The sequence below is a fragment of the Macrobrachium nipponense genome, chromosome 28 (assembly GCF_015104395.2).
Source record: "Macrobrachium nipponense isolate FS-2020 chromosome 28, ASM1510439v2, whole genome shotgun sequence".
In the NCBI taxonomy this organism is placed as follows: Eukaryota; Metazoa; Arthropoda; class Malacostraca; order Decapoda; family Palaemonidae; genus Macrobrachium; species Macrobrachium nipponense.
In genome coordinates this window covers 61,920,406-61,939,421 of record NC_087217.1, presented here as the reverse complement: position 1 = coordinate 61,939,421, position 19,016 = coordinate 61,920,406, and the positions used below count along the sequence as shown (strand labels likewise).

At 35.3% G+C, this 19,016-nt stretch overlaps 2 protein-coding genes across 2 annotated transcripts in view; one reads left to right on the top strand and one right to left on the bottom strand.

The window, feature by feature from the left end:
* The window catches only part of LOC135201805 (segmentation protein even-skipped-like), a 40,129-nt gene extending 23,028 nt beyond the window's left edge, over positions 1 to 17,101 (bottom strand). The window contains exons 1-2 of the mRNA XM_064231073.1: positions 16,287 to 17,101; positions 12,023 to 12,208 (exon numbers count right to left, since the gene is read on the bottom strand). Coding sequence (XP_064087143.1) covers positions 12,023 to 12,208; positions 16,287 to 16,512 — 412 coding nt within the window. The 5' untranslated portion in view covers positions 16,513 to 17,101. The remainder of the gene's footprint in view (positions 1 to 12,022; positions 12,209 to 16,286) is intronic.
* Positions 1 to 19,016, top strand: part of LOC135201804 (glutamate receptor 1-like) — a 377,856-nt gene that overhangs the window by 14,785 nt on the left and 344,055 nt on the right. The gene's annotated exons all lie outside the window — the stretch shown is intronic.

Below are 19,016 nucleotides of genomic sequence, written 5' to 3'. Positions count from 1 at the left end.
TCAATGAGGTCCTGTTAGTATATATATATATATATATATATATATATATATATATATATATATATATATATATAATATATATATATATATATATATATATATATATTATTCAAACGTAAAACTGAACCATCTGTATTAATGAAGTCTGAGCGGCTGTGGATTTGCTTTATTACTTTCAAAGTATGATTGTCAAGTGCTTGAACGGAATTTCATAACAAAATTGAATTAGATCGGTATAATTTTGGCTGTGATTTTTTTTTTTAGGTTAGGGTGCTTTCCCAAAGAATAAGTAAGAATTGGCCGGATCTTGAGCTATTTCTACCTAGAGAAAAAAGATACCGGTATAAAGTGAAAAGCAACCCACATACATGGTATTCAACTCATAAATGTAAACAGATACTTGTAAAGGTTCTATTAAAAGGATTTTATGTTCTCTAGGTAATCCTTTTACCATATACTATTAATAAAGGCGTTTGTGACCTCTCTTGGTATCCTGTTTTCGTATGAAGCCATTTTGCGGGGAGGCGATATAACATACAGGCAGCATTTGCAAGTGACAAATCGGTAGGTCCATTATGACACCCTCTTAACATATGGGGCAGGACCAGTCCTCGCTTCTGAGCCGAACGCGACAAGTGTTTACGGTGCCATGAATGTTAAATCCGACTCGTGTTTATTGTGGCCAATGTTTAGTGCCAACACCTGCCTGTATAGTAACAACACAACTCACCCACTTACCCCCCCCCCCACTTAACCCCCCCCCCCAAACCCTTGGATAACCCCCCCCCCCCGACTTCGTTTTAACGGCTCATGTATGTAGAAGGAAGATAAAAGCGAGCAGGAGGCAGACGTCTTTTTTTTTTTTTTTTTTTTTTTTTTTTTTTCTGAGACTACAGTGATCATTTTCATTATAAAGACCTCGCACAATTCATAAAGCCATCTGATGAACCGCTTATTTAGCTTCTGTGGTTTTTGCAGTTTATTTTCTATTATTTGTGAAGGGGATTTGAATGAAATGCCACTTGGGATGAAGAAACAAAGTAAACATTGTGTTGATGCATGGGACGTTTATACTTTCGTTGTATATTGTAAATAAATGTTTACGTACATTATGTTTATGGATGGTGTTACTATAAAAAGGTTTTTACGCCGAAAACATTCTGCTCATAATTTCAATATCATTATCCGTTCAGCCTAGTGTTTCAATAGGCAAGGCGTGTGTTCATTATTTCAAATGGTCACGTATTTTTTTTAGATTATTCTTAAATTGTACTTGCAGTAAATCGACATGCATACAAAAGCAGTAATTTCACACATTGGTAAAACGTAACGTTTGACAGCAAATCTTTTTTTAAGTGCATAATCATTTAAAATAAAAAGCTACGCACGGGAATTTACTCATCAGACAGAAACTTTAAAAAATGAACATGAATCATATAGGTGTTCAGCTAATCAGTGGATCTGCCTGTGTAACTTGTTTCCAACTTCGTTGTTTAAGTGCTGAATTATAGAATTTCTCTTATGACTAAGGGAGGTATTTAAAGTATAAAAAGACATTATCACCTAAGTAAATAAGGATATAGATATATATTATGATGAATGCAGGATTATTTATCACCTAAATAAATAAGGATATAGATATATATTATGATGAATGACAGGATTATTTATATATTTAGGCCAGGGTTACTTGATTACTTAATGACAAATTGGCATGAAATTTTTTGGAAAGGTGTGCATGTTGCAAAGATTTTTAGTAACAACCCACTAAGTTTTGGCAGGGGCAATCCATTGAGTTTGGTATTGAGCAACGCATTAGTATTAACAGGGAACAGACCCTTGAGTTTTTGTAAGGAATAGTCCATTGATGAATTATAATAAGGAGCCGTCGTTTGAGTTTTGGATAAAAGTAGCCCATAGAGTGTTTGTAATGAGAAGCTCTGAACAGTCAATTAATCTTAGTAAGGAGCAGCTCATTGGGTTTCGGTGGTGGCCAGTCCCTTGGATGTTGGGCGCCTATTCTGTTTGCGATGAGGGTACAACAGGGTCGAGAAGATAGTTAAATATATTTTAGTTTAACCAGACCACTGAGCTGATCAACAGCTTTCCTAGGGCTGGCTCGAAGGATTAGATACTTGTTACGTGGCTGGGAGCTAATTGGTTACCTTGCAACGGGACCTACATCTTATTGTGGATTCCGAACCACATTAATCGAGAAATCAATTTCTAATCACCAGAAATAAATTCCTCTGATTCCACGTTGGCAGAGCGGGGAATCGAACTTCGGGCTACCGAATCGGTAGGCTAGCACATAACCCACTCGTCCAATGAGGAACTATGAAAGCATATTGTATAAACACTTCAGATGCAAGTCTTAATGTTTTAGGATAGGCCATCTGGCCGGTGTTTATTTCATCGGATTACACTTAAGTACTTTTGCATTGGCCTCTCCAGCTCAGGGTTTGGTTCGACAGGTTAGTTGCAAAATTCGATGAGAAGCTATACAGGAATCGTTTAGGTTTCACACACTTTGAGCAAAAAAAAAAAAAAAAAAAAAAAAAAATTTCAGGTCTAGGTGTCATAATTTTACATTTGTCTTTTGTGTATGTACTTGCTAGGTATATCCTTGCTAGCATAGGTACGGAGTTACTGGATAAATAATGAGGTGTAGTTACTAAGTAAATTTAATTGAAGAGAATACATGACTGTCATCGTATAGAAGTGCAAATAAATAATGTTGGTAGAATTGGAAACAGGCAATTGACGTTCATATAGGTCATGTACATATAGATCAAAGCAAGTATCCTAACAAGCTTACGTAATTACTACGACTATAAATTAAGATAAATGAACACTGTCACTCCAGAAATGCTTACGAATATAGTATTACACAGCTGCAGATATATATATATATATATATATATATATATATATATATATATATATATATATATATATATATATATATGTGTGTGTGTGTGTGTGTGTGTATGTATATATGTATGTATGTATGTATGTATGTATGTAGTATTGTATGTATGTATGTATATATATATATATATATATATTATATATATATATATATATATATACGCCTATTTTGTACGGTTGCATCTTATTCTTTTCGTAGCCTAAACGTTTCCTACCTTATTCGATTATACTTAGTTATCGGGACTAGCCGTGCAAGACATAATAGCATTACCCAGTTTTCCCCAAGAGGTAGAATGCAGATTTGCGAAGTGAAGTTGAAATATCGTGTAGGTTGACGAGTTACCCACTATGTTGAAACCCATTCAGTATTCTGTGCACAAGGATGTCGAGCATATATTTGCTGGAGACTGACTTCAAAGGTCCGATGTTCCATCGTTAAGTGAATTTAGAAATCGGAAATCGTGCTCTGGCCTGGTCTTTCAAAACACGAACTTATTTATGGGGATGATAGAGAGTGAAAACACTTTTACGTAACATTTTCACTAAACTATCTTTTTATTAAAAAAGGCTTTTTAATTCTTTCATAAATAGTGGAAAGCATGTATATATTAATAGAAGTAATCTCCGTCAAGAAGCTTAGGAGGCATCTTTCAGGTAATTTAAAACATAAACCAAAATTTGTTCTCAATTATACCGACAAGAAACTGTACGCAAAGCGTTTTGATATTTTTAGTACATTATTAAAAACAATAACAGGCCAGAAACTGATACGACGTTGCAAGAAGCATGTATTCATGATCCCCATTTTTATGAACTCTCATCAATCGCATTTTTATTGAAATTTCTGTACTCGGTTTTCATTTTGGTATTTCGTTAAAAATCGGATAAATACTAAGGGATAAATAATAATAAAAAAAAAAAAAGTGACGAAATATGTATTTGATCAGGTTCTCCTTCCTCTTTTATCACAAGGTAAATGAACAAGATCGTTTTGGAAACCAACGTTGAGTTTCTGTTGTTAATTTTTTTTTTTTTTTTTTTTTTTAGACTGTAAATAAAAATATGTCGCATAGATCGTGGTTCTATTGCTTAAAAGTTTTTTTTTTTTTTTTCTATCATTCGAAGCTTAAAAAAATGTTTCCTTTTTTGTGTGTAAGTTCTGGTATATTTTTCTTAATATGTTTAGCTAAGATTTAGTGACAAATAAAATGTGTTGTGTTATATTTAACTTAGGTTCCAACATTTTGTATGACTTACGTTGGTCAGCTGGAGCTCCCTTCTTGTGATTTGAGAGACCTACTATGAAATTCAGGGCCTCTGTAACACGGTGTTTTGGATTTTGCTCCTTATCAAAGCATCGGATGTAGCTGAAAGTTGACATATGTATATTTTACAACTACACACAAATTTTGTCAGCATTATCAATAACCTAAACCCGATAGTTTTAATTTTTATAGAGTAAAAATGATCTAGCGGACGCCATAGCCAATGATTGCGAGCCAAGAGTAGAAAAACATTCATTACGTAAGCAAGGTAAACATCGTTTTACGAAATGTTGCCCCGCCCATCCACCAGACAGAAACCCATTCACCTTATTCCATCGGCTCTGAAACCCATAGTAGTCAAGAATGGCTAACAAGATTTGGAATTTTCCCCATGGTTGCAAAACTGCATTTGTCTTACGACTTGCAACTTTATACAGTCAAGAGAAAGCCTGTGGCCATACTTACTATAGCCTGAATAGGTAATTATTCAGTTTCTAGTTTAAATCCAATGTTTATGGTCTGATTTGTATTTAGCGTAACGTGATTATAATACTTGTAATGTCATTCAGGATTTTGAACATTTCCATTAACTATTCACTATGCCACCAAGAGAGAGAGAAAGAGAGAGATTGTATGTAAACAGTCTTTATATAACTATTTTTTGTTAAAATAAGATTTTTATCCAAAGTAAATACAAGCTTATATGTGCTAAAATCTCCAGTAGACCAACGGATCATCCGATATAAATTTTTTCTTCTTCTTTAGTCTGTACGACCATGTTGGATATAAAGACTTTATGAATGGCGGAACGATACATAGATGTGGGTGGGGTATCTGTGCTAGCGTAGTAATACTACTGTAGCAGTAGTGCCGCAAAATTAGTAATAGCAGCAATATACATGAATTAAACGTTTAGGCCAAACTGCTTGGGAATCCTTGAGGATCATTTAGCACTCCTTACAACTACTCGAGAAATGAGTTTTTATAGCCAGAAGTTAGATTTTCTAATACAACAATGTCCATGATAGCCTTCAGTGTTATCCTGAATTATAACGAGGCCAAAGTGGGTGGAGCCTCATGAAGTCATCATTCTGACGATAATTACTGGTGAAGGTTTAAAGCCAAAATACGGTACCGGCTATTTTTTTTTTTTTTTTTTTTTTTTTTTAGTAAATAGGTAGATAGCCGATAAATAAAAATTGCTTGACATTGGATACAGCAGTTATCAAATCAAGCTTGTCTACTATGTCTTTCAAAATTACCAACTATTCCCTACATCTTGTCAATCTGATTGTGACCTATAAAGTAGATTATAATTTCTTAGGACACTTATTTTGGGAGTTAGACTAATAATCGAAGTGTTTTTGTATTTATTAACATATTTTGTTGGTTTGTTCATTATGACACTTATCAGTGGAGAGGATTCAGAGTTCATAAAGGTGTACTGCTTTGCTTGTATTTAAATTTGTATGTCATTGTTGCCAGAGGTATAGCCTTCGTTACGTATAGCCAATCATCCATCGAGAAAGAGGGAAGAAATGCTGTCATAAGTTACATAACGAGTGCGTTCGAAACCTTATCTCTGAGTAAGTTGGCCCGTCTTCAAAAAAAAAGTCACTTTTACATTATAAGTACCAAATTTATTCATCCTACGTAATGCAGAAAACAGTCAAAATTTATGTGTAGATATAATGTGTATTCTGAATAAGCGTTATATCTATGAAATGCATAGATAAAAAGTTATTGCCAAAAAACCGTGTTACAGAAGCCCTGAATCTCATAGTAGGTTGGATACTGGGGTTAATAAAATTTTATATATATATATATATATATCTATATCTAATAATATAGAGATTATATATGTATACTTACATACATACATACATATATAATATGTATGCATGTATATAGAACTATATTTATAAATAATATATATGTGTGTAAGTAGGAATGAATTTTACATACTTTGCATGAACAACTATTATTATTAGTGTGTGCCACATATGCAACAAACATTAGAGCAAAATAACCCCAGTTTGACAAGTAAGCCGACAGATAACTAAAGCTTAAAAAATAGTAACTGGTTCCCATCTCACTAACTGAAGAATGACGCGTTGGGTAATGTGAACATTTTTTTTTTAAATGCATCGAGTGCCGTTTTTGTGTGTGTGTGCGTGTGTGTGTGTGGATGGGGGAGGCCTCTTTAATAATGTTCAATTTAATACTGGTATAAATATCGTGAATTATTAATATTGTGGCGCTATTCTGATGCCTTACCTCAAAGTATTTTATGCCACAATATTCATATGCAAATGTTCAGAAGGTCGTTCTTAGTCTATTTCTATATTTTTAAGAGTAAAATTTAAAGTTTCAAGGAAATATCTCTTAGGCAGTTAGTACCGTCAGTGCATCTTATGTGGAGCACTGTAGGTAATAGTTTATGCTTTTTACAGCGCCCCTTCGGCTCCTAGCTGCAACCGCGGTCATTTTTTTTTTACTATACCTCCGTTCATGTTCTCTTCTTCCCATCTTCCTTTCCACCCTTTCCTAACCATATCTTTTTCGTAGTGGAACTGCGAGGATGTTCTTTCGTTGCACATTTAGGTCAAAACCTTTTTACTTTCAGTTTCCCCTTTCAGCGCTGAATGACCTCATAGATCCCGGTGATTGGCCTGTGGCCTAAGTATTAGATTCCGTTACTTTGCTTTCAAAGAAATTAAATCATTTTCAGTCGGAAAATTTCAGGTTTAAACACTGGAAATTTACGACATTTAAATTGAATAAAGAAATTTCGGTAATGGGGTTACAGTATCCCGCATGAATTCATTAAACGTCTTTTAAAACCAATGTAAATAAAGTCACGAGGACAATTTTCTAGGTCTTAATTGGATTACTTTATTAATATGTTAATTTTACCGGTGTTTTGGTAAACTATTATATTTTTTATTTATTAATCTGTGTTTTGTTAACCTTTTTCAATTACTTAACCGGTGAAATCGATTCTTAAATAAGTACTTTTCAAGAAACTTTGCAAAACTTTTATAATTATTATTTATTAATCTGTGTTTCTTTAACCTTTTTCAATTACTTAACCGGTGAAATCGATTCTTAAATAAGTACTTTTCAAGAAACTTTGCTTTACTGCATATTTAAAAAGCATTTTAATTTTTAGACAGGCGAAGCAATAAACCAAAAGACTGTCAATATTCCAACATATCAAACAATGTAAGTACAAGTCAAAATATAAGATCACACTAGTACTTAATTGGCACTTGTGATGAACCGTAGCTTATACTGTGGCCTCAAACTTACTTTATAATGTGTCATGTTTAAGTGTTCACATCGCCATCTGTCTGACTTGCTTGTGTTTGCGCGCAGAAATTAAGTGCTTGCATATTTCGGTTTGTGCATTGGTATCTATAATCCGTAGCTTTTTCGCTTACTTGGGGAGTAAGCCTGCAGACTACTTTGCTATTGTTGTTCTTGTTCTTGTTGTTCTTGTTGGAGGGTAGGAAAGGCTAAAAAGGTCTGAAAAAGGTGTTTCGCGTTAAGTTAAAAGTACAGAAATTTTAGGATAAGATATTCATGATTTTATTTATTAGAATGAAAATGTAAAAAAATAAGTAATGTGTATGTTAAACAGTATACAGAAAAATTATATGTAATAAAATATAGCGTATTTATTTTAATTTCCGTTGGTGAAACAACGCTCTATTTGACCGTAGATGTTAGCACGCGCCCGATTGTGTTTTTTTTTTTTTTTTTTTTTTGTAAGATGCTTGGACACGAGTCACAACACCAAAAGGTTGAGACTTGTAACATAGTACTGTATTTTATTTTATTAATAATAATTAACGAAAAAGACGGAAGCAGATAATATGCCTTGAGTAGATAACAATTTCGAATTACTAAGTAGTTTAAAATGAGGCTTATAATCTTGTATGTCGCTGCGGTGTACGTATCACACTGACAAACCATAATGCATATATATATATATATATATATATATATATATATATATATATATATATATATATATATATATATATATATATATATATGCATGCATTGATAGCAGTTAAAGATGCATGCATGCAAAGATAGCGCGAACTAGTTTGCTAAGGTAAGGACATTTCAATTTTGATCAAGCGATTTTATACAAAGCGAAAGCACGAACCTCTCCTCCTGTTGTAAATGGTCTCCACTGTTTCCTGTTATAACTGGAAATTATTCATTTCCAAGAGTTTGCGACCTTATAGTCTTAAAGTCATGAATGAGCCAGTTCCCTTCGAAGTTGGAATATGATTTCATCATAGTTTACAGTTCACAAAAAAGCTTCAAGGAGGTCATCACATCGTAGGATCTTTTAAAAGACCATGTAGGGATTCGCATTCACCGAAATTGGTTTAACCATGGAGGGAAAATGGTGACCGGATCATAGTTTACAGTTCACAAAATTGGGAAAATGGTAACCGGAGAAGACATTTTGCAGTGTTAATGAGACAGTCAAGAGCGCAGTTTAATGAGAGGCAGCTATAAGGGCAGCTGCAATGTCTGGAATAGATATTGATATTTTACTGTTCATTTTAACTATCTTGAATGACATAAACGATCAAGGCTCCTCTAATGTCAGCAGTAACTTCGAGCTGATAACATATTATTTGATTTCGCCGCTCTTAGTATACAAGGAACATTGGCGATTCCGTGAAGAATTTACACAACAATACTGTAAATGCCCCGGCTGTGATGGTCGTCCTGAAGCAGCTTTTAAAGTTTCAACCCCCCCCCCCCCCCCCCCCCCCACCCCCACCCCTCTCTCTCTCTCTCTCTCTTCTCTCTCTCTCTCTCTCTCTCTCTCTCTCTCTCTCTCTACGTTTTGCTTGCTGCATAATTATGCATAACCATCGGCGTTTCTGCGGATCCATGCTTAATTCACTTAATGCCATTAAAATGAATATATACAAGCTGAGTGGTAAACCTAACCCAAGGAGCCATCGCCCGATTATAATCATTCGTTTGATGAGGTTTCTGTGCATTTCACTGACATGTATCCTGAAAGATTTGCTTATCACCAGTCTCTCCTGGTTACTTGAGTTTTGCTGAAGTGAAAAACGATGTGACAGAGTAAACTATTTGGAACGCTTCTTAACGCTTCATAAGGGAGATGCATCTTTGTATTTGACTGGAAAATTATACTGCTGCTCTCCGGGAAGCTATCGTTTAAGATTGGGGAGCCTATTGTCGCACAACTTTGACGCATCCAGCGGGCTTCGTCAAGGCGGCATTCTCTCACTGATGTGTTTAATATGTAAACAGATTCCTTGGGTGTTAAAATGAACTCTCTCTTAGTCGAATGCTCCATTATCACAAGATCTTGCAACTAATCGATACCTGCCGTAGAGATACAGATAAATTTGACATAAAATACAATTAAACCAAGATCCCGTTTATATCGCCGCTTTAATTACTTAAACATAATGAAGAGGTACGAGTATTCAGTGGCCGTCACCGTCTGGGATTTGTTCATTGATTCCTGTGTTTGAGGGAAGTTATCATGGATACCCTTAAAGATACTCCTGACACAGAACAGAGGCGTCATAAGTTGTGTACGACTGGAAACATCATTAGTAGATATAGCTGTTTTTCACAGAGAAGCCAAGTCGGTGCTGCTGCTGCTGTTCCACTCACACTGCCATTATGCATAAGGTTGCTTCCTTTAGATTAGTAGTTCCCAAGCTTTTCCAGTACGTGACCCCTTTCAGTAGTACCAAACCTACCATGACCCCCCACCTTTATAAATAAGCCTTCTGACAATTTCCAGTGGCGCAGATACATTTTAAACATTATATTAAAGGTTAATCATAGAAGAAAGAGAGAGCAATAACAACAAAATATCAAGCATTAGGAACGAAAATAGTCGTACGACAAAAACTAAATATAAACAAACTAAAAAATATCCCTTAATATCATAAAAAATTTCCTCAAAATCTTGGATCCCCCATGACCCCTCAAAAAAAGGCTCATGACCCCTTTTGGGGGTCATGACCCGCAGTTTGGGAACCCCTGCTTTAGACGAACACCGGGGTCTAACTATATCAGAGAGACGAAATGATGTTGTTCATAATGAACTCTTAGGTGCATTAAAACACCTTAAACACCTTGCTATCATACTAATATTATTATTAGGATGACCTGAAATGCTGTGAATGTGCCATTGTCCTCTTTTTGTTATTGTCATATCTGTATTGTTATTATTGCGTTATGATTTTGTCTGCCTATTACTGACCCCGACGGAGGGTGGTATAGTTTGTTAAGCGTTCCAGAGCCTTGTTATGTTTTCAAAATACATCTTTAACGCCTATTGATATGAATTCTGTTTAGTAACGCTATAGCTAACCATCGCTACCATTTTAAGTGCACTGCCGGTATTTTTATTAACTTGGAGACACAGTTTAACGATTCCAGAATTCTTCGGTGTGAGAATTCCACAGTCGATGTCTTATCAGTAAATTTTAAATCCTAAAATGTGTTCCAACTTGAACGCTAAGATTTCCAACATAATCATACACACTAAGAAGCTTTCCAACTTATGCTTAAATACTAAGAAGCTTTCCAATTACAGTTAGAGGCTAAGAAGCTTTCCAACTTAAACTTAAATACTAAGAAGCTTTCCAATTACACTTAGATGCTAAGAAGCTTTCCCGTTAAACTTAAATGCTAAGAAGCTTTCCAATTTAATTTGAATGCTAAGAAGCTTTCCAACTTAAGCTTAAATACTAAGAAGCTTTCCAGTTACACTTAGATGCTAAGAAGCTTTCCAGTTAAACTTAAATGCTAAGAAGCTTTCCAATTAAATTTAAATGCTAAGAAGCTCTCCAACTTAAGCTTAAATACTAAGAAGCTTTCCAATTATATTTAGATGCTAAGAGGCTTTCCAACTTAAACTTAAATGCTAAGAAGCTTTCCAATTCAACTTAAATGCCAAGAAGCTTTCCAACTTAGCCTCAGATACTAAGATTTCCAACTTTGTGTGAGTTTCCCTTCAAGTTATGATAACAAAATAAAGAAAATTAACAATTGTCACTTTTCCTATAGATCACCTTGGAAGATACGATCACGCAATGTAAAAAGTACTAAAGCTCCCGAATATTTATAACTTACTGCTAAGACATGCGTAATATGACTGGAATGTTTGTCCAATTTTTATTTTCATTGTCAGCAAGGTTATAATGAAACTGTTTACCATTTATATTAATCGATGTGTAATATGTATTTTTGTACCCTGTTGTATCAGCCTTGTGATAATTGCATATGGTCTTGAGTGAAGTTAATAATGTCATTATCAGGTTTACGAATAACGGAATAACAAACTAAATAGCATTCACCAAACGAAGGCCTGATTTTTTTTTTTAATGAACTACGCGTAAAGAATATTTTATGTAAAATCTGTCTCTCAGTAAATGTGTATTGGAGATCGAAGTAGTATTGTGCTGTGATTTGGCCTGAAAAGTAATTTCTTGTAGAAATTTTAGCATGAAGTAATTCAGATGTTAGTTGAGTTACTTTTTGCAGTGCTTGTGTCAAGTTCAGTGAAAATGTGGATTCAGGAAGTGGTTGCAGATGATACAGAGAGAGAGAGAGAGAAGAGAGAGAGAGAGAGAGAGAGAGAGAGTCTGTCCCAAGCGGAAATATCGAAGCCACCCACAAAATCTGGGTCCCATGCCTCCTTGTCTCCTATAAAGGTCTGAGGGCATTAAGCTTCGTCAAACACTTCGGAACGAATACCCTCGTCGTCGCAAGAGCTTGTAAATACCTAGATAACTTACCGCTGTGATGACAGACTGTGGTTACTAATGGAGGCGGCGACGGGCTGTTTGGAGGAGGTGGAACGCCGCCTCCCCCTCCCCCTCCCCCTCCTCCACCGCCACCACCCGAGCCCCCTCCACCGCCTCCGTCGGATGACGTCACCATAACCCCACTTAGTCTGGGAGATTCTGGAGAAAGTGGGAGGTCTGAAAAGAGGAAGAGATAATTAATTATTATAATTTTTTTTAGAAAATGAATTTGTATTCATTAGATAATAGACTATACCGTATCTAATAGGCCCCTCGTTGGCCGAGTGGATTTCGCGCTCGGCTCTCAATCCGTTGGTCCGAAGTTCGATTCTCGGCTCGGCCAACGTGGAATCAGAGGAATTTATTTCTGGTGATAGAAATTCATTTCTCGATATAATGTGGTTCGGATTCCACAATAAGCTGTAGGTCCCGTTGCTAGGTAACCAATTGGTTCCTAGCTACGTAAAAAATATCTAATCCTTCGGGCCAGTCCTAGGAGAGTTGTTAATCAGCCCAGTGGTCTGGTAAAACTTAACTTAATTAACCGTATGTAATGTTAATGAATTTTCAAGTCGTATTAATTATTCCCTTGGAAATATATTCGCAGTATAATTTGCAACCGGACATTTTTAGTTACAAGCTTTGAAATTTCCGAAAGGGATATGAAATAGAAGGTAAATCGATTATAAAAAAAAAAAAAAACTAGTACTGGCAATAAAAGATCTCATATTTTAAAAAAGTATTACGGGTTAATGTTGCTGTCATTGAACGATAAATAGTGACTTTGAATATTTTGAGAATCCAGAATTCGATGCAGTTGTGTCACTTTACTTGAATTGTCTCTGCACTGACAGCAGACGTTTATGGATCGGTATGTGTATGTACGGGCTTAAAAGTTGAATAACTTTAAAACTGCATTTTCTGGATAGCAATGAAAATTGAACTAGAAAATTCTTTGCAGGTTAACTTATTCAAAATACGTTTAAAACTAAGTAATGAATGTTTATTATTATTATTATTATTATTATTATCATCATTAGGTGTAGTTACTTTCCGTGTTGTAAAACTTAAGGAACCTCGTTACTTTGAATGCAGTGTAATTAAATTTCTCTCTCTCTCTCTCTCTCTCTCTCTCTCTCTCTCTCTCTCTCTCTCTCTTCTCTATGTAGGTATTTAGGAAACGTATAATTTTTATTTAACAATTTATTTCGATTTTAAAAGTCGTATCATAAGTTATACAGGATTTTTTCTATATAACTACTACATCTTCCTAGCTAAAATTAATGTATGAATTATATTTATAATACCAGCATTGTTAGCGAGTAATCTTTCTTTTGCGTCAGTAGTTGAAATCAAAGGCTATTGAAAAATGCATTGTTTAATAAGGCGTTTATTGCTGCGTCTTTCTTCGGAAATACTGCCCATATATTTTGGCATACAATGAAATTAGGAACAATTGACTCGTCTTTTCCATACAATTTTTAAAGACTGCGTTTCCAGCAAGAACTATAAATAATTTATTGTCTTAATGCAGTAATATAATCCCCAAAAGCTTAATTGGGTCTTTTTTTATTTAGAATAGGAAATTTGACGTAGCGTTAAAACAAAGAAAGATAGAAAAAAGAATACAGTTATAACGAGGTCGGTCTGTTTGCGCACTTTCACAATTGCGTTTGTTGAACACCTTTGATTGCCAAGTATCCTTTTATTTGAAGCAGCTGAAATGTTATCAGATATCCATACGCTTATATAGACAGTTGCATCTGATTTTACTTTTTATCAAGTGCACTTACTGCAAAATTTTTATTACAGCGAACGGTTCGTAAATCATGAATTGTTTAAGTGCACGCTTTCCAGTGCTGCTTTTGGGCGATGCAGATTTTGAATACACGAGAGACACGGCAATTTCGGAAGACAATGACGCCGTAATAAAGATGTTTTATGAGAGAAAGTATAGGAAATGTTATTACTCTATCTGCCGTATATACCTTGATTTCCTTTGTTCGAGAAAAACGTTTTATTTCCCGAAATAAAACCGGGGGAAATCTCCGGCTTGAAACTTTGTTTTAATTGTTCTGTTCACGTAGCAGCCAAGTCAGTCTTTGTTTAGGAATTACTTAAAACCAGTCAGGTCTGTACGTGATGATCAAGCAGATTCATATTGGTGGTTGGTTTTATAAAGCATTTCCTCTTTTAATATATTATTACTTAAAGATTTTTTGCTTTAACAGGAATTTTCATACGTTTATGCTAATATCCAACTGTTGTATCGCTTAGGATAAATATTATTATACTCTGACAGAGAAGTTAATTCGCCAAATTCAGTAATCTGATTAACGACAGGAGGAGATACTTGAAAATGGAGGACTAACTGTTTGTTATTTTAGGGTAATTACCTCAAAGGAATTTCGTTATAAATTCCTATGCCTTTTACCTCAAACTAATCAACAATGAACAATATTGTAAAATGTTCTTACGCAAAGATGGAATTAAGTGTCAATTACCCAGATGTTGTGACGCCAGATTTAATAGATACAATCAATCAATGAATTAAGTGCGGTGCAAAGGGATCCCTATTTACTATCAGTATACGATGTGCGTTGCGTGACTTGGAATTGCCGATAAATATTAATATTGTTTCTAACTCGGGAAATTATCGAGAAATATAATATTGTTTCTAACTCAGGAATTATCTGTAAATATTAATATTGTTTCTAAGTCAGGGAATTCTCGATAAATATAACATTGTTTCTAACTCAGGAATTACCGATAAATATTAATATTGTTTCTAACTCGGGAAATTATCGATAAATATAATATTGTTTCTAACTCAGGAATTATCGGTAAATATTAATATTGTTTCTAACTCAGGGAATTACCGATAAATATTAATATTGTTTCTAACTCAGGGAATTATCGATAAACATAATATTGTTTCTAACTCAGGAATTATCGGTAAATATTAATATTGTTTCTAACTCAGGGAATTATCGATAAATATTAATATTGTTTCAAACTCAAGGAGTTATCGATAAATATTAATATTGTTCAGTGACCAGTGTCACATGCTATGGTTTACCTTTGGAAAAAGCTACGATGTCTTCATTTTATAGCTTACTTTTGCTTACACTTAATGACTAAATATATTCCGTATTTTCGGTATGCCCGCAATGCGTGGATTGGCGACATTATATTATATATATTAATTAATCATATTGGTATTAGAATGGTAATGACAATGGATATCAGCTACCAGAAATTTTGAAAGACCATTGCTACAATAAACAGTTATTTACCCAACACATATTTTATTTGGATTTAATGACATTCCATGAAAGTACATTTCACATTTTATTTGCTTACATTTATTTACTTTATTTCGTTGTTTAATTAATTATAAATATTAATTTTTCTATTTGCAAAGTTAATGCCACATACGTTTCATAATTTTTATAGGTACCTTCATATTCGCATTTGATTTCCGTATTCCATCGGTAGATGGCTTAAATTTCATTAATTAACGTCAGCTGTGCATGTCAATATGTTGTCTTTTTTGTGTACAAGATTGTTCAGGAATTCTATTATGTGGATCATTAGTAATTAGGCTAATCATCATGGCGTAAACAACATGCTGAGAGAATGTCATGAAATGTGACGAAGCGTTTCCTGTAGCTTAGATAAATCGGTTACTAATGAACTTGTGTGTGTAAAGTAATGTGTGTATGTGTGTGTGTGTGTGTGTGTTTGTGTGTTTGTGTTTGTAGTAGTGTTAGCAAAACGAATCTTCGGTGCATTGTTGTAAAGTATTCGAGAAACTTATGGTTATGTAGGAATATCAATTTCACTTCCCCTTAAAGTAATTTCCATGTAAACTACTGCTATTGTAGTACATTGCCTTTGAATTGGGTTAAATAACTTAAATGCTGCAATAGTTTGTTAATTTTCAACGAGTGACTACAGTTGACAGCAGTTTAGATAATAATTGAATTTTAGTCAAGAAATTTACATATGAGATCTTCAATATTATTATTGTTGTTATTATTAAAAAGTTTACTGATAACATCGATAGTCAGTGAAGGTGATAAATCTACTGTGGTTAACCTGTGCATTGCAAAATTCATGTTAAAAACGATTTTATACTCTTATCATAATATTGCAAACTATTGTAGATTTATTATTATTATTATTATTATTATTATTATTATTATTATTATTATTATTATTATTATTATTATTGACAAAGAAGGGCGCTCACCTAATCTCTCTATCTTGTGATGAGAAGATGGTGTAGCCGAAGGATGGTGATGATGGTGATGATGATGGTGGTGAGACCCTTGAAGGAACGCCCGCCAGAGTCCTTCGGGCGTGGTGGGCGGCCTGTCCTCTAAGAGGGAGTTTGTGTCCTTGCCCAGGGCACCGTCGGAAGATGACAAGGAGAGCATCTTCAGAGGGGCTTCACTCGACATCAGCTCCATCCTCATGAGATCGAAGTCATTGACCAGTTCGTAGGTCAGAGTTGGGTTTCAGGAGGAGTTTGTTATTTTATTTTATTTTATTTTATTTTTAGTGGTTTTGTACACAAGAAACTCTGAGCTATGTATCAAAATGGTCCTTGTTTACTTCGTCAAGAATTTTCTTATAATCTGAGTCCTTTCCGTCAGGTCAATTATATTTTATTTTCCAAGGATGAAAAATAGGGCGTTTAGTTCGTAACTGTATTTTTCTGGTTCGCGCGGGAAACTGTTGTTTCGGCACCGAGGAGGCTTCTCAGTATTTTGAACTTATCAAAATGCATCGAGTCTTCTCCAGCTCGTAAAGACATTTCTGTTGCAGGTCGTCGCTGCACTTGCGAGAACAACCGGAATCCAAAACCGACGGCGGATTTTGAGAACTGTCATTCGGCCGAGTGGACGCGTAACAGAGTCGCGACCTTTGCCAAGTGGAGTGTCTGTGTTTTTAGTTTAAACGAATCGCTACTGCATGGAATGAGTGCCACGATCACCCGAAAGTAAATGGAAGGTGGTTACGAATCACTAATCACGTTCAGGGCATGAGCAAGTTAGCGCCCGAATACCACCGCCCAATTTGTCGACTGATCGTGAGCATCATCTGTCAGCCTCCTCTCATCCCGTGGCGGAGACGGTTGCCACGAACTAATTATTTGCGATCTTATTTTGAATTTCCCGTGCTTTCTCTATACTTTGATAGTTTTTTAATGTGCTAAGGATATAACAACATGCATTTTATTGCTATGCATTTTCCAGTGTAGGGTCATGAATACTAAAATCTTCTTGATCGTTTATCTCACAACTGACAACTGGTCACATCTGCAACGCCCTCCGATTGGCACAGCGGTCCCTCCGAAGCTTCTCTCCGATTGGCTGAGAGGGAAAGGGGGCGGAGCTCGAGCTACTTGAGAATTTCTTAGTTTGTAAATATGAACCAGAATGATAGTCGCAATTATAAAGATTGCCTTCCGTTGATCTGCGAGCACCCAGCAGTTAAAACGAGGGAATTATTGAGCAGAAATAGCGGGAATCAATAAAAACCGGAGCGAGTCGTCATAAATACGGGGGACAGAATGCACGAAGCCGTAACCGAGAGCCAAAGAGAACGGGGAGGCGTGATTGTAGATAAGTAACATTATTGACATTTTTACTGCCCCGGTTCGGAATGCCATTTGGGGAGGAATTAGGCCATTTGGTAAGGCACCTCGCCGCTCCCGGCCTAAAGGCCTCTGATGAGACGAAAGCGAGCGTTGGATGGACATATTTCGGCCCTCGAAAATATGCCAGAAATTGCACATGACTCGCCTACATGACCTTATTATATTCCCTCCCTTAACAACAAGTCTCAACCGTCCCTACCCCCCCTTCCCCCCCCCAACCCCCCCCAACACACACTTTCTCCCGCTCCCCATTTCTTGAAGGGGGATGGCGGAGGGAGGAGGAGGGGGTGGGGGTGCTCGTACCCTTAAGCCTGGGAAAATCGACTTTCTGAAATGGAATATGGCTCAGTTGCCCCCAAAGCGAAGATGGGTTTGCCGTTATCGTGGCATTAGCATAATTATTCTTCTAGGAACGGCATTATCCGGGGCGGATGGGTTTTGGGATAAGTCAGTACTTCGTGGAGAGAGAGAGAGAGAGAGAGAGAGAAGAGAGAGAAAGAGAGAGAGAGAGAGTGAGAGAGACTTAAACAGCTGTGTATAAATAGGAGAGGTAAGGGGTATAGATAACTTTATATATATATATATATATATATATAGTATATATATATATATATATATTATATATATATATATATATATATATATATATATATATATATATATATATATAAAGTTATCTATACCCCTTACCTCTCCTATTTATACACAGCTGTTTTAAGTCTCTCTCACTCTCTCTCTCTCTCTATATATATATATATATAATATATATATATATATATATATATATATATATATCTATATATATATATATATATATATACATAACGTATATGTATGTATATGAATAAATTTGTGTGAGAGAGAGTGCCTGAGTTAAACACAAACACATCCGATCTCTTTTTATATCTTCCTTTCTTTATATCTCCCCTTAAATACTATGTATTATACTAAATCTCTTCTTTCTCTTACCCAAAATGCAGTCTGTCTCACCTGTCAGCTCATTCTTCGGTCAGGTTCGACCTTTGGCCAGGATAAAGCGTTGTAAGTCTGTGACTTATAATACCCTTTGTGGTCAACTAATTGCAATGGATTCCAAAAGGGATCAGAAAAAGAGAGACGGAGGTACAGTGAGATTATTATTTATTTATAAAAATATTATACGCCGGTGAACAGTGATTCGTAAAATGCATTTGCCCTCATATAATAATCAACAGGAAGAGGAAATGAGCGATGTAACATTACCCTATACCCCCCACGCACATATTCTCTCTCTCTCTCTCTCTCTCTCTCTCTCTCTAATATATATATATATATATT